Source organism: Scyliorhinus torazame, chromosome 7 (genome assembly GCF_047496885.1).
Source record: "Scyliorhinus torazame isolate Kashiwa2021f chromosome 7, sScyTor2.1, whole genome shotgun sequence".
NCBI classification, from domain to species: Eukaryota; Metazoa; Chordata; class Chondrichthyes; order Carcharhiniformes; family Scyliorhinidae; genus Scyliorhinus; species Scyliorhinus torazame.
Window position 1 is genome coordinate 54,907,503 of NC_092713.1, and position 15,691 is coordinate 54,923,193.

General features: G+C 46.8%; 1 protein-coding gene across 3 annotated transcripts in view; it reads left to right on the forward strand.

The window, feature by feature from the left end:
• eif2b3 (eukaryotic translation initiation factor 2B, subunit 3 gamma) overlaps positions 1-15,691 on the forward strand; it is a 217,330-nt gene that overhangs the window by 129,661 nt on the left and 71,978 nt on the right. For 2 of the 3 annotated variants that reach the window (XM_072510728.1, XM_072510727.1), the window contains exons 7-8: positions 2,416-2,543; positions 10,937-11,127. In XM_072510728.1, coding sequence (XP_072366829.1) covers positions 2,416-2,543; positions 10,937-11,127 — 319 coding nt within the window. Of the gene's footprint in view, positions 1-2,415; positions 2,544-10,913; positions 11,128-15,691 lie in introns of all 3 variants that reach the window. The other variant, XM_072510729.1, reaches the window with a different exon arrangement.

Here is a 15,691-nt window from a genome sequence, read left to right on the forward strand (position 1 = left end):
GAATCCCTCTTGGAAGTTCCCACGCAATGGTTTACCCGGCAATTATCCAGAAGAACTAACTTCCCCTGGACAATTGTGCTGGGCTGGGAACCATCCAACAAAGCAATTTAAATTGCTGACATTGGATGGTTCTACAGTTTTACCCTCATTGTTACTGTGAAAGAGTTAGAAGGAAAAAAAGTACTTCTAACTTCAGAGTAACAGCACACCACTCCCATCCTCCACCCCCTCACATCCAGACCCAACCCAACACCCCCATCACCCCCGCATCCCATTAACTTATCTTTTAAACTTACCTTCTCCCTTTCAATGGTCCCATTAAACTCACCTGCTTTAAGTCAGCTCATGCCATAAAAAGGGCGTGTGCCCCCCTTCGCTGTGCTCCTTTTACACCTCACGTTTGGAGTCCCTGAGCTTCTTCACCTGGCTTGAGTCAGGAAGGTCGTGTGAGACCAGGGCTTTCAATTTCAAGCAAAGGTATGTGGCAACCTGCCATTGATTGCCACTCTGAGGAAGTTACTGCTTTTGTGTCCTTTTACCATTGGGTCAAATTGCTTACACCACCCTTTACATAAATTAGCTTCCTTTGTAATGTTTGGCCCACTCCAGGTAATTTTTCAAGGAACCATTTGGTTGTTTAGATTTTCATAAATGGTTCTCCACAAAGACATAGACGGAAGGTTCATGCTTATCATTCTCCAAGATTGATAAATTACTGAGCTTCCACTCCTTTCTTTCCTTTCCTGACCATGTAGATCTGGTGCTTTAGAACAGCTGCATGATACCCCTTGATTTTGTATGACCCTCAGCAGTGAGAACTGGCATCATATGGATCATGAGAGATAGCCAGAAGAACCTATTGATAAAGATCAATTTCAGATAAAATTCTACTGCCTAATCCAAGACTGCTGAGGGTAATGTAGTTCCCTCCCATCACCCCAGCTCAGATTAGTTAATTCAACAGCATACAGGGTTCAAATCTCAGACCATCTCGACCTTCATGGTTCACATCTCACATGATAATTTCACATCATTGTGGACGCACATAACCAGATCAAATTAGAAGTTTCAAATGTGCAAAACAAAAAGAGTCATGGAAGTAAAATAGTGATCATATTTCTATTTGTAAGACACGACATAATTTACATAAATTATCAAGTGTAATGATATAGAAATAGGTCTGAAGACCAATCAGTCCAGAGCTCCATCCATTTTGTGCTTCGCACAAATTTATAGGGATGTTTCATATTGGCAGGAAACTACCACTTGAAACAAACAGGAGCTGCACTAATATTAAAACAATAGCAGATGTAGGGCGGGATTTACTGGCTGTTCACACCAGCGGGAAATTCCAGTCCCACACTGGCGCACGGGTTTCCAGGCAACGGGGAAATCCCGTTGACAACAGCAGGACCGGTAGATCCCGCTGGCGGGCCGCCTCTGCCGCTGTGGGTTGTTATCATTACAATGCTCCCCACGCATATTCAGATCGCTAGCTGGAACTGTGGATAGTTATGCAAGTGCAGCTTGCCCCAGTAGCCGCATTGTTGTGAGTTCAAACCATAACTTGAGCATGTTATCCAGGTTGTCACTTTGATGTTGTAATGAGGGTGTGCTGCATTGTTGGAAATGAAAGGTGCATTAAATAAAATGATTACAAAAATTCTGTGGTATTAGAAATTGTCATTCTTCCAGGATTTGCTCTTGATTGTTAACCATTTAAAACTGAGCAGTATATCAAAATCAGGGCCAAACATTGCTCATGATAAATGTGTCAGTGTACACCAGAATGGAAAAAAGGATGCTTAATGAATGGCTGCTTCTGTATGTTAGTATGACTTAATGATGATATGACCCCTTTCTCACAACAAGACATGCCTGCTCATTGATGTATAAGTGTACTTAATATTACATTTAACTTGATTAATACTGTATTTATACTTGGCTTTCAAGGGACATGCAGGATGTGTTAATTGTATATTAATTGGATGGTAATTGTATTCAGGTGGTTGGCATTGGTGACTAAAAGAAGGGCGATGCTGTTGCAGCTGTGCAGTTTGTATCTGCAAATAAAAGTTTATCTCTATTATTCTATTCTTCACGACCTAACTATCAAGTGAAACCTGTTTCATTCTGCTTTATTTATTATCCAGCTTTGTGTCAGTCTATTTCCGATGCTTGTTGCCACTTTAAGTTACGAGAGAATGGCTTGCACCAACCCTGTAAGGAAGGATCTTTCACTCATCAGCCTGCCCTGTTTACTGCTTTATCCCAGCAATCCATAAATGAGGCATTCTCTGTGGGAATATTGCAGTAAATATTGACTCCTTGCACACCATCTCAGTGTACTGTGGCAACAGACCATAACTGTGCAGGGCACTCTTACTTATCAGTAATAATGTTTCTTCTTCAAAGGTCTTTCATGTCAATCCGGGGTGAACTGATTCCATATCTGGTCCGAAAGCAGTTTTCTGCTCCTAGCTCTTCTCAGCTTTCTAAAGCTGATGCCAATGAAGATCAGAAGAGGGGCCCAAAATCTATAGGTTAGTCCAGAGAGCTGTGTTTTGTTCTGAACGAGTTTTGTAACTATAGCAGGGCTGTAGTCTCTGTCTATACAAAATCAAAATATAGATTTTATCATTTTTTTCCGCTTTATTCTAAGTCTAGTTTCATTTAAAGATATGGGTGCGATCTAACAGAAAGGTTTCTAAGTATGGTAGCAAGCGGGAAATATCGGGTGTATCCCTGACAGCCGACCCGGCGAGGCCGTCACCGGTATCTAATCTTCATTGGGGCACTTAATGATGCCCCATGGGCTTTGTGCTGCAAATTACTTATGTGGCAGCTGATTTGGCAGGACCGCGCCAGGCAGCTCCCTGCTAGTGAGGGGGAGCAGCATTTAAACTGATCCCGCAGAGCAGACCCCAAACAACATGCAGCCATGTCACTGCGTAGACCAGCTCCAAGATTCAGGGATGCCGTCTTGACCAGACTGATGGACGCAATGGAGTCCAGGCGAGATACCCTGGGTGAGATTCTCCGATCCCCCCGCCGGGTCGAAGACTCGCCGGGGGCTGGCGTGAATCCCGCCCCCGCCGGTTGCCGAATTCTCCAGCACCGGATATTCGGCGGGGACGGAAATCGCGCCGCGCCGGTTGGCGCCCCCCCCCACGCTTCTCTGGCCCGGATGGGCCGAAATCCCGCTGCTAAAATGCCTGTACCCCCGGTGGAGATTAAACCACCTACCTTACCGGCGGGACAAGGCGGCGCGGGCGGGCTCCGGGGTCCTGGGGGGGGGCGCGGGGCGATCTGGCCCCAGGGGGTGCCCCCACGGTGGCCTGGCCCGCGATCGGGGTCCACCGATCCGCGGGCGGGCCTGTGCTGTGGGGGCACTCTTTTCCTTCTGCCTTCACCACGGTCTCCACCATGGCGGAGGCGGAAGAGACTCCCTCCACTGCGCATGCGCGGGAATGCCGTCAGCGGCCGCTAACGCTCCCGTGCATGCGCCGCCCAGAGATGTCATTTCCGTGCCAGCTGGCGGGGCACCAAAGGACTTTTCCGCCAGCTGACGGGGCGGAAATTCTTCCGGCGCGGGCCTAGCCCCTTAAGGTTGGGGCTCGGCCCCCCAAGATGCGGAGCATTCTGCACCTTTGGGGCGGCGCGATGCCCGACTGATTTGCGCCGTTTTGGGCGCCAGTCGGCGGACATCGCGCTGATACCAGAGAAATTCGCCCCCTGTCTCCCCCAAGATGCTCAGAGGGTCAGCTAGTGCCGCCCGGGAGGCAGTGGCAGCAGCCGTCGGCATGGGGAGTGTGACGAAGAGGACTGCCACCCAGTGCTGCAAGAAGCTCAACGACCTCCACCAGGCCGCAAGGGTGAGTTGGCATCAGCCCCTTGGCACCAGTCCCGCCTGCTACGCCCAGATAATTTTATTGGATTTAGCCATTTACGCACATTGTTCCATTGAGAAGGATTCTGGGATGATTTCATGTTCTTTTATCTGAGTTTGAACGAGTCTCGAATCATTCTCTTGTTCCTGCTTCAAACTGTCAAGGACAGTGACGCTGCGTTTTCTATGTTACCACAGATAGTGCTGCAGAAGCAAATTAATACATTAGCATATTATCCAGCCTTTTAAAAACTACTTTTTAAAATTATAAATGTGGAGTGACCAGTTCATTTTGTTTTCCAATTAAGGAGCAATTTAGTGGGGCCAATCCACCTACCCTGCACATCTTTGGGTTGTGGGGGTGAGACCCACACAGACACGGGGAGAATGTGTAAACTCCACTCGGACAGTGACCCAGAGCCAGGATTGACCCTGGTCTGCAGTGCCGTGAGGCAGCGGACTAACCACTGCGCCACCGTGCCGCCCCCTTTTAATAACTGCTTGATGAATTATTTTTCCTTCAGTTATGCATTGAGGTTCACTCCTTATTCGATCATCTGTTGCTGACTGGATGCTTCCACACAATTAATTAATACATGTGAATGATTATAAAGTGACGAATACAAAAATGACTTAGCTGGCCCAAAATTAGTCCAAAATGTCATTTTGAACTTGTTAGTTTACCATAATGAATATCATGTAAAACCTTCCCTTAAATGGTCACATTAAACTAAAGTCTACTGTCCAGGTCTGCTTACAATATTTATGCAATAATTAAACAGCTTCAAGCAGAGGGGCTTTGCTATAGTTCCAGGTAGAAACTATTCATAATCTTTTTAAGTAGTCTTTATTGTCACAAGTAGACTTACATTAATACTGCAATGAAGTTACTGTGAAAAGCCCCTAGTTGCCACATTCCGGCACCTGTTTGGGTACACAGAGCGAGAATTCAGAATGTCCAAATTACTTAATCATGCGCCATGGCTGACATCTCACAGGGTCTTTTACCAGTTGACATTACAGTGAGTTATTCCTCCTGATTCTCGATCATAATTTTAGTTAGGTTCGCAATAGAAACTCCAAAGAACAGAACTGAGGAATATTATATCCCTATCTTACATTGATTGGCAGAGTAAATTCCTGATGTCAGTCGTTCAATTACGGGTGACAATGCAGGCAATCTTTTCCCTTAGAATGGACTATTGGAAAGCAGTGTTGCTGTATGGCATAGAGTGCATCTCTATTTCAAAAGCTGAAATCTTTGCGTGTTTCCTTCAGTGCATACCTTAAGTACACAATAGTAAATGGTAAAATCCTTAATGTTACTGTTCCTTCATCAATCAAAAACCTGTAATTCAAAAACAATGAAACCAAAGCAGGATGCCTCCTGCCCCACCAGGCCAAATACTCTGCACCTAGAGGGATAGAAATCTGCAAAACACTCAACCTAACAGATCGAGGCCAGTATTTTAAATCCAGTTGAATTGACCACACTGCAACAGTGTCCTTTCATGTAATCCACTTGTTATCCAAGCCTCTTGCTTCATGTAAAACCTGGGAGAGTTCAAGAGTGCTGTTGGGTTATTATCTCTTCATGTTCATCTATAATCTGGAGGCAGGATGGAGTTGGGGAGCTATATCATCCTCCCCTTGGTCACAACATTTTTCTAAAAGAAACAGCAACTTGAGAATTATGATTATTTGTAGCATCATGTTTTTTAAACTATCTTTTCTTGACATTTTTGGAAGAGGTAACTTTTTGTTCCAAGAGTAGTTCCGAGGGAACTGAATGAATACAATATCCCTAAAACTGAAATTGTAAGGACATTATTAGAGTTAAGAACTATGTTATATGTTTCTTTTAATTGCTTTAAAATGAAACACGTTTTTGCACTTTGGTACTCCATTTGATATCTGCACAATTTGTAAGTAATTGATTTGATCAAGTATATTTAGGGGATGAAACACTGTCTCATTTTGTCTATAAAAAGTGAATTTGGATGGAAGTCTCTCTATGATACAATGAACAAAGAAAAGTACAGCACAGGAACAGGCCCTTTGGCCCTCCAAGCCTGCGCCGACCATGCTGCCCGTCTAAACTAAAATCTTCTACACGTGTGGGGTCCGAATCCCTCCATTCCCATCCTATTCATGTATTTGTCAAGACGCCCCTTAAATGTCACTATCGTCCCTGCTTCTACCACCTCCTCCGGCAGCGAGTTCCAGGCACCCACTACCCTCTGTGTAAAAAAACTTGCCTCGGACATATCCTCTAAAACTTGCCCCTCGCACCTTAAACCTATGCCCCCTAGTAATTGACCTCTCTACCCTGGGAAAAAGTCGCTGACTATCCACCCTGTCTATGCCCCTCACAATTTTGTAGACCTCTATCAGGTCGCCCCTCAACCTCCTTCGTTCCAGTGAGAACAAACCGAGTTTATTCAACCTCTCATCATAGCTAATGCCCTCCATACCAGGCAACATCCTGGTAAATCTCTTCTGCACCCTCGAAAGCCTCCACATCCTTCTGGTAGTGTGGCGACCAGAATTGAACACAGCTGCAACATGACTTGTCAGTTTTTATACTCAATGCCCCGGCCAATGAAGGCAAGCATGCCATATGCCTTCTTGACTACCTTCTCCACCTGTGTTGCCCCTTTCAGTGACCTGTGGACCTGCACTCCTAGATCTCTTTGACTTTCAATACTCTTGAGGGTTCTACCATTCACTGTATATTCCCTACCTGTATTAGACCTTCCAAAATGCATTACCTCACATTTGTCCGGATTAAACTCCATCTGCCATCTCTCTGCCCAAGTCTCCAAACGATCCATAAGGTATACTCTCGGATCGATTTCTTTATTTTGGGTAGGGCCTTGCTGGCGGGGGTGGTGGACACAGGGTATTCGGCGATCACAATCTCAGACCATGCTCCACACTGGGTTGACCTGCAGGTTAGTAAAGATAGCAATCAGCACCCACAATGGAGGTTAGATGTAGGGCTGTTGGCGGACGAAGCGGTGTGCAAGAGGCTGAGGAACTGCATACAAAATTACCTGCAGGTAAATGATACGGGGGAACTCTCAGCAGCGGTGGTCTGGGAAGCGCTGAAGGCAGTGGTGAGAGGAGAGCTGATCTCGATCCGGGCTCACAGGGACAGGACGGACAGGGCAGAGACGGACTAACTGGTAAAAGAGATTCCACAGGAGATACGCGGAGACTCCAGAGATAGGGTTTTTAAGGAAATGGCAGAGACTACAGGCGAAGTTCGGCTTGTTGACCACAGGGAGGGCAGTGGAACATCTCAAAAAGGCGAGGGGGGCGATCTACGAGCATGGTGAGAAGGCTAGCAGGATGCTTGCACAGCAGCTCAGAAAAAGGGAGGCAGCTAGAGAAATAGGGAAAGTTATTGACGGGGATGGGAACTTGGTTGGGGATTCGGCAGAGGCGAGTAAGGCGTTTAGGGATTTCTACAGCAGGCTCTACAGGTCGGAACCCCCTACGGGGCCGGAGAGGCTGAGGCACTTCCTGGAGGGGCTGACTTTCCCGAAGGTGGACGGGGAGCTGGTGGAAGGACTGGGGGCCCCGATCAGTTTGGAAGAGATAGTGGAGGGCTTGAAGGCCATGCAGTCGGGTAAGGCCCCGGGACCGGACGGTTACCCAGTGGACTTCTATAAAAAGTTCTCCGGGATATTGGGACCAGTGCTGATGAAGATGTTTAATGAGGCAAGGGAAAGAGGGGTTCTGCCCCAGACGATGTCACAGGGCACGATTTCCCTTATCCTGAAATGGGACAAGAACCCGGAGCTATGTGGGTCCTACAGGCCGATATCCCTGTTGAATGTTGACGCCAAACTGTTGGCCAAAATTATGTCCTCCAGGATTGAGGATTGTATATCGAACGTTATTGTGGAGGATCAGACGGGGGTTCGTTAAGGGCAGGCAGCTGGTGGCCAATGTAAGAAGGCTGTTAAATGAGATCATGATGGCCCCGGGAAGTAGGGAGGTGGAGGTAGTGGTTGCAATGTATGCGGAAAAAGCTTTTGACTGGGTTGAATGAGATTATTTATGGGAGGTTCTGGGACGGTTTGGATTTGGGCGGGGCTTTATTGACTGGGTCAGGTTGCTGTACCAGGCTCCTGTGGCAAGTGTACGGACGAGCAGGACGACTTCGGACTATTTTAGACTGCACCGGGGGACGAGACAGGGATGCCCCCTCTCCTCACTGCTGTTTTCGCTGGCTATAGAGCCGCTGGCAATTGCTCTGTGAGCTTCAAGGGGCTGGAATGGGCTGGTCCCGGGGGGGGGGGGGGGGTTGTTGGAGCAGCCCCTTGAAGCTCTCAGCTTCATGCGGATGACCTCCTGTATGTTTCAGATCCATTGAAGGGTATGGAAGAAATCATGGGAATTCTAGGGGAATTTGGCCGGTTTTCGGGGTATAAGCTTAATATGGGGAAGAGCGAGATGTTCGTGGTCCAGGCGAGGGGTCAGGAGAGGCGACTGGGGGAACTGCCGTTTAGATTGGTAGGGGACAGTTTCAGGTACCTAGATATTCAAGTAGCGCGGGATTGGGACCGGCAACATAAATTGAACTTGGCCCGGTTGGTAGATCAGGTGAAAGATGATTTCCGGAGATGGGATGCGCTCCCGCTGTCTCTAGGTGGGAGAGTCCAAACGGTGAAAATGACGGTCCTCCCGAGATTCTTGTTTGTATTTCAATATCTCCCCATCTTTATTCCACGGTCCTTTTTTAAGCGGGTTAACAAAGTTATTACGGGCTTTGTGTGGGGGGGGGTAATGCTTGAGCGGAGTTGGGAAGAGGGCAGGCTGGCGCTGCCGAACTTTAGCAATTATTACTGGGCAGCTAACATAGCCATGATTAGGAAGTGGCTTGGGGGGGGGGGGGGTCGGCATGGGTGCGTATGGAGGCAGCTTAATGCAAGGGCAGAAGCTTGGGGGCGCTGGTAACTGCACCTCTGCCATTCCTGCCGGCGCGGTACTCCACCAGCCCCGTGGTGGTGGCGGCCCTGAGAGTCTGGGGGCAATGGAGGAGACACATGGGAGCAGCGGGAGCATCGGTCTGGTCCCCAATCTGTAATAATCACCGGTTTGCCCTGGGGAGTATGGATGGGGGGTTCTGAATATGGCAGAGAGCGGGGATTGAGAGGATGGGGGATATGTTCATAGAGGGGAGCTTTCCGAGTATGAGGGCGCTGGAGGAGAAGTTTGAGTTGGCGGGGGGAAACAAATTTAGATATCTGCAGGTGCGGGACTTTATTCGTAGACAGGTATCAGCCTTCCCGCTCCTACCGCTAAGGGGGATTCAGGACAGGGTAGTTTCCAGAGGGTGGGTAGGAGAAGGGAGCGTCTCGGACATTTACAAGGAACTTATGGGATCAGAGGAGACGCAGACCGAGGAGCTGAAGCGCAAGTGGGAGGAGGAGAGATAGAGGAGGGCCTTTGGGCGGACGCGTTGAGTAGAGTCAACGCAACCGCAACTTGTGCCAGGCTCAGCCTGATTCAATTCAAGGTCGTTTTCCGGGCCCACATGACAGTGGCCCGGAAGAGCAGATTCTTTGGGGTGGAAGACAGATGTGCAAATTGTGCGGGAGGACCAGCGAACCATGTCCGCGTGTTCTGGGCATATCCAAAGCTTAGGCAATTTTGGCAGGGGTTTGCTGATGTCATGTCCAAGGTATTAAAAACAAGGTTGGCATTGAGTCCAGAGGTGGCGATTTTCGGGGTGTTGCAGGATCCAGGAATCCAGGAGGAGAAAGAGGCAGACGTTCAGGCCTTTGCTTCCCTGGTAGACCGGAGACGGATACTATTAGCTTGGAGGGACTCAAGGCCCCCGAAGTCGGAGACCTGGCTATCGTACATGGCTAGCTTTCTCTGTTTGGAGAAAATCAAGTTCGCCTTGAGAGGGTCACTGTTTGGGTTCGCCCGGAGGTGGCAACCATTCACCGACTTCTTCGCGGAAAATTAATCGTCAGCAGAAGGGGGGGGTTAGGTTAGCGTCGATTAGGGGGTTATTTAATGGTGGGACCTGTGGGGGAGGGAGGTGGTATTTGCACTATATTTATATTTTCATGTACATTGTTTATATTGCTGCTGTTACAATGCCAAAAAAAATACCTCAATAAAATGTTTATTCAAAAAAAAGTCTCCAAACAATCTAAATCCTGCTGTATCCTCTAACAGTCCTCAACGCTATCTGCAATTCCACTAACCTTTGTGTCGTCCACAAACTTACTAATCAGGCCAGTTACATTTTCCTCCAAATCATTTATATATACTACGAACAGCAACGGTCCCAGCACTGATCCCTGCGGAACACCATTAGTCACAGCCCTCCAATCAGAAAAGCACCGTTCCATTGCTACTCTCTGCCTTCTATGCCCCAGCCAGTTCTGTATCCACCTTGCCAGCTTATCTCTGATCCCGTGTGACTTCACCTTTCGTACCAGTCTGCCATGAGGGACCTTGTCAAAGGCCTTACTGAAGTCCATAAAGACAACATCCACTGCCCTACCTGCTTATGATAAGTTCATGTCAAATATATTTGGTTAGCTTCAACTCTGTCCTTAATTAACCAGTTCGTGCAGTCCCAGTAGACAAACCGTTTTAAAATTAAATTTAAAGTACCCAATTCTTTTTTTCCCAATTAATGGGCAATTTAGCGTGGCCAATCCACCAACCCTACACATCTTTGGGTTGTGGGGGTAAGACCCACGCAGACACGGGGAGAATGTGCAAACTCCACACGGACAGTGACCCGGAGCCGGAATTAAACCCGCGTCCTCAGCAACGTGGGGCAACAGTGCCCAGTACTCAAACCTGACCATAATGTAGATAAAATTGATATAGAATTATCAGTCCTATTCAATGACACCAGTTTTGGAACTTTAATTCATGCTAAAACGATCACTGGTATTGTGAATCTTCATAGTTGCATGATCTTTTGTTCAACTTGTTATTTCACTTCTTTTGCAGTCATTTTGCTCAGCATTAATTGTGCTTACAGGTTTGTTTATCTGTTTGCTAAAGATATATTCAGTTTTGCAAAAGAGGATGATCTTCTGAATTTAGCCAGAGAAAAATCATTTTGGAATGACCACCATGGAGATATGAATGATCCATATCACGGAACCAAACTCCGTTGCTATGTTCATATCATGAAGGAAGGGATTTGCTATCGTGTAAATACTCTAGCTTCATACATTGAAGCTAACCGACAGGTAAGAAGTGTATCTTAATAGTGAAATCACAATTTCTACTTCTGTCCATGAGGAGGATAACAGTTGATTGTTTAAATCATTATTATGATTAACATTCTTTTTATTTGTTGCTGATCATTGATATGTTGTGGGGGATAGGAAGTTGAAGTGTTGAACATATATTCTTAACCATGAGCTTGGATGACATTTAACTACAGGTTACAACACCAGGTTAAAGTCTAACAGGTTTGTTTCGAATCACTAACTTTCGGAGCGCTGCTCCTTCCTCAGGTAAATGAAGAGGTATGTTCCAGAAACATATATATAGACAGATTCAAAGATGCCAGACAATGCTTGGAATGCGACCATTAGCAGGTGATTAAATCTTTACAGATCCAGAGATGGGGTAACCCCAGGTTAAAGAGGTGTGAATTGTGTCAAGCCAGGACAGTTGGTAGGATTTTGCAGGCCATATGGTGGGGGATGAATGTAATGCGATATAAATCCCAGGTCCCTGTTGCGGCCGCACTCATGTGTGCGGAACTTGGCTATACGTTTCTGCTCGGCGATTCTGCGTTGTCGCGCGTCCTGAAGGCCGCCTCAGAGAACGCTTACCGTGAGATCAGAAGCTGAATGCCCTTGACTTCTGAAGTGTTCCCCGACTGGAAGGGTGATTGTCGCGCGATGTCCGTTCATTCGTTGTCGCAGTGTCTGCGTGGTCTCGCCAATGTACCACGCTTCTGCGAAATCCTACCAACTGTCCTGGCTTGACACAATTCACACCTCTTTAACCTGGGGGTACCTCATCTCTGGATCTGTAAAGATTTAATCACCTGCTAATGGTCACATTCCAAGCATTGTCTGGCATCTTTGAATTTGTCTATATATATGTTTCTGGAACATACCTCTTCATTCACCTGAGGAAGGAGCAGTGCTCCGAAAGCTAGTGATTCGAAACAAACCTGTTGGACTTTAACCTGGTGTTGTAAGACTTCGTACTGTGCTCACCCCAGTCCAACGCCGGCATTTCCACATCATGACATTTAACTAAACTCAGCCATGTGAAATGAAATGAAAATCGCTTATTGTCACAAGTAGACTTCAAACGGAGTTACTGTGAAATGCCCCATGTCGCCACATTCCGGCGCCTGTTTGGGAGTAGAATTTACATAAAATAAAAGGGCCATAAACAAGGTACTTCACTGTGTTGCTCTTTTTAACTGGATACTGATATGACAGTTATTAATGATGATATTGCTTTTCAGAGTCGCCAGGTATCAAATGATACTACCACAAGGTTTTACCAGATATCGATCAAAGACCAAACAACCAGTTAGTTAGTTCAAGTTCAATGATAGTTTATTTACACACAAGAATTACTTCGACATGCAACATAAAACACTACAAGCTAAATTACACCTAACACTTCAACAACTTGTACTTAACTTCAGGCACCCGGCTTTATGCAGAGGAACAAGGCCTTTGTTCGGATCTTGCATGGCCGGGTCTGGAGAAGTGACTTTGTTTTTGCTGGGCTCATCCGCCTGGTAGCAATCAATGGTCTTGAACTTGTCTTCGGGTTGTGATGCTACACTTGGTTTTAGGCGTAGGTCGGGGCCAAGAGAGACCGAGCACTGGGGTCAAGAGAGACTGAACACATGGCAGTGTCTCTCTTTATCCTTCTGGGATTTCGCTCTCTTTTGGACGGTCCTTAGCTTTGGACCCAATAATTCGGCAGGCTTCGATTACTGCCTTCGATTTTGGCCAATAAAGGGGCGGGTGTCTTAATGGTGGGGCGTGGCCTGAGCGGTCATTGACCGTGGCTTTTTGGGCTCCCTGAGCAAAGGGAGTGGCGCCGATGAGTCTGTTTCTGTATCTGTTACCTGAGTACAGGTCTTTTGTTCTGGGGAAACGGGCCATTAGAATGCAAAGTAGCTGGGGGTTTCGATAGCGTCTAGTTATCTGAGTTGCCAATATACATAAGCTCTGAGCGTTTGAGTCCTGGGTTGACCATATTTCCCATGGTCCTTTGCAGGTGGCCATATTTCCCATGATCCTTTGTAAGTGGCCATCCCAGATGGCTACAACTGATCTTATACATAATAGTTAACCTGGACTCATGCTGAGTCCGAGCAAGGCACAAGCACAATGGGATTTGCACCTGTCTAATTGAAAGTAGGCTGACCTGTCGCAGAATACACAGCCTCTGACCTGTTATTGTAGCCACAATATTTCTCTGGCTGGTCCAGTCAGGTTTCTGCTGAATGATGGGCACGCTGGATGTTATTAGTAGAGACTTTGGTGATGATAATGCCATTAAATGCCATGGTGAAGTGGTTAGTCTCTCTTTGGAGAGGGGTTATCGGCTGGCGCATGGCTGACGTGAATGTAATCTGCCACTATAGGTTCACGCCTAAATATTATCCACTTGCTGTATGCAGAAACCAACTGCTTTGTTATCCAAGAAGTTGCAATGGAACTGGACACCATGCAGTCATTAGTGAATATCCTAATTTCTGACCTTATGATGGAGAGAAGCAGTTGAATATGTTTGAGCATAAGTCACAACTCTCAAGAATTACTGCAGTGGATCCTGGCGCTGAGGTGATTGACCATCTCTAAACAGTCATCTTCCTTTGTGCTAATTATGACTCCAGTCAGTGGAGAGTTTCCCCTGATTCCCATTGACTTCAATTTTATTTGGACTCCTTGATGCCACACTCGGTCAAGGCAGTTACCCTTAGCTCACTCCTGACATTCAGCCCTTCTATCCATGTTTGGCTCAGGAATGTAATGATGTCTGGAGACAAGTGGTCCTGGCGAAACTCAAACTGAACATCGGTGAACAGGTCATTGATGAGCAAGTGCTGCTTGATAGAACTGTCAATGCTTCCTTCCTTCACTTTGCTGACAATTGAGAGTAGACCAATGGGGCTGTAAATGGTTGGATTAGATTTGTTCTACCTTTTGTGGATAGGACATACTTGGCCAATTTTCCACTTGCTCAGGTAAGATGCATTGTTGTAGCTCTACCGGAATAGATTGGCTAGAGGTGTGGCTAGGGTTACTTCTGAAGTACAAGTTTTCAGTAGGAGACTAGGACAGTAGGAGCTAGTGTGCTTGTATATCCTAGTCCCATAAGGCGGAGTCTGGTTTCCAGTCATATTGGACCCCTTTGCTCCGTCAAGTCTTTGACACAGATGGTGTGCAATGGCCATCCCGCGTTTTAAAAACTTGTGCACAGGCATCTTCCACCCCTTAAAATGAAGTTTCCAAGGATTTCAAACCAGGCCGACAGAGCAACCCTCCTATATGGCTCAGAGATGTGGACTATGCAAAGAAGACACCTCAAAACCCTGGGGAAGTACCACCAGTGCTGCCTCCACAAGATCCTGCAAATCTATTGGCAGGATAGGCATGCCGATGTCAGTGTTTTGCACAGGCTAATGTCCCCAGCATCGAAGCATTGACCACACTCGATCAACTCCGCTGGGTGGACCACATTGTCCGCATGCTTGACACAAATCTCCTGAAACAAGCACTCTACTCCGAGCTTTGGCATGGCAAGTGAGTCCCAGGAGGGCTGAGGAAACATTCCGAGGACAGCCTCCTTTAAAATGTGTAACATCCCCACCATCACCTAGGAATCCCTGGCCCAAGGCCACCCAAAGTGGAGGGAAAGCATCCGGGAACGAGCTGAACACTTCTAGTTCTGTCGCCGATTGCAAAACTGAAGCCAAGCGTTGACAGGTGTGGCAACCCAGGCACCTCACCTACGCTCCTCCAACTACCGTCTGCCTTACCTGTGACAGAGACTGTAAGTAGCGCATTGGATTCTCATTTACCTGAGAACTAATTTTTAGTGTGGAAGCAAGTCAACCTTGGCCCCAAGGGACTGCCTAAGAGAAGAAGAGACATGTTTTCAGCACTATAACCAGAATCTAGATAACACATGGATTGAATCAAATTGGTGAAAGAGTGGCAACTGTGATGCTGGGCATCTCAAAAGTGAAAATCAAGATGGATTGTTCACTTGGCACCTCTGGCTGAAGTCGGGTCGCAAATGCTTCAGCCTTGTCTTATGCAATCAAGTGTTGGGCTCCACCATTATTGAGGATGGAATGTTCATTGAAGCTTCTCCTTCCATGAGTGGTTTAATTATCCACACCACCTTCATGAATGCATATGCGGGATTCGGAGCTTTGATCAGATTCGTTGGTTGTGGGATTGTTTAGCTCTGGCTATGGCATGTGGCTTCTTGTTTTTAGCATGCAAGTATTCATGTGTTGAAGGTTCACCAGGTCGGCACCACATTTTTAAGTATGCCTGGTATTGCCCCTGGCATGCTCTTCTATACTTACTGAACCAAAGTAGGCCCCCTGGGTTGATGATAATTGCAGAGTGAGAGTAACAGTTGATTGAGCCATGAGGTTACATGGATGTTCAGTTTGGAACTGCTAAATCTGTTCCTTTTATCACAATGGTAGACCGCACAACACAATGGAGAGTGTCCTCAGTGTAAAAATGGGAGTTTGTCTCCATAAGAATTGTGTGGTAGTCACTTCCACAAATACCATCAAAGACA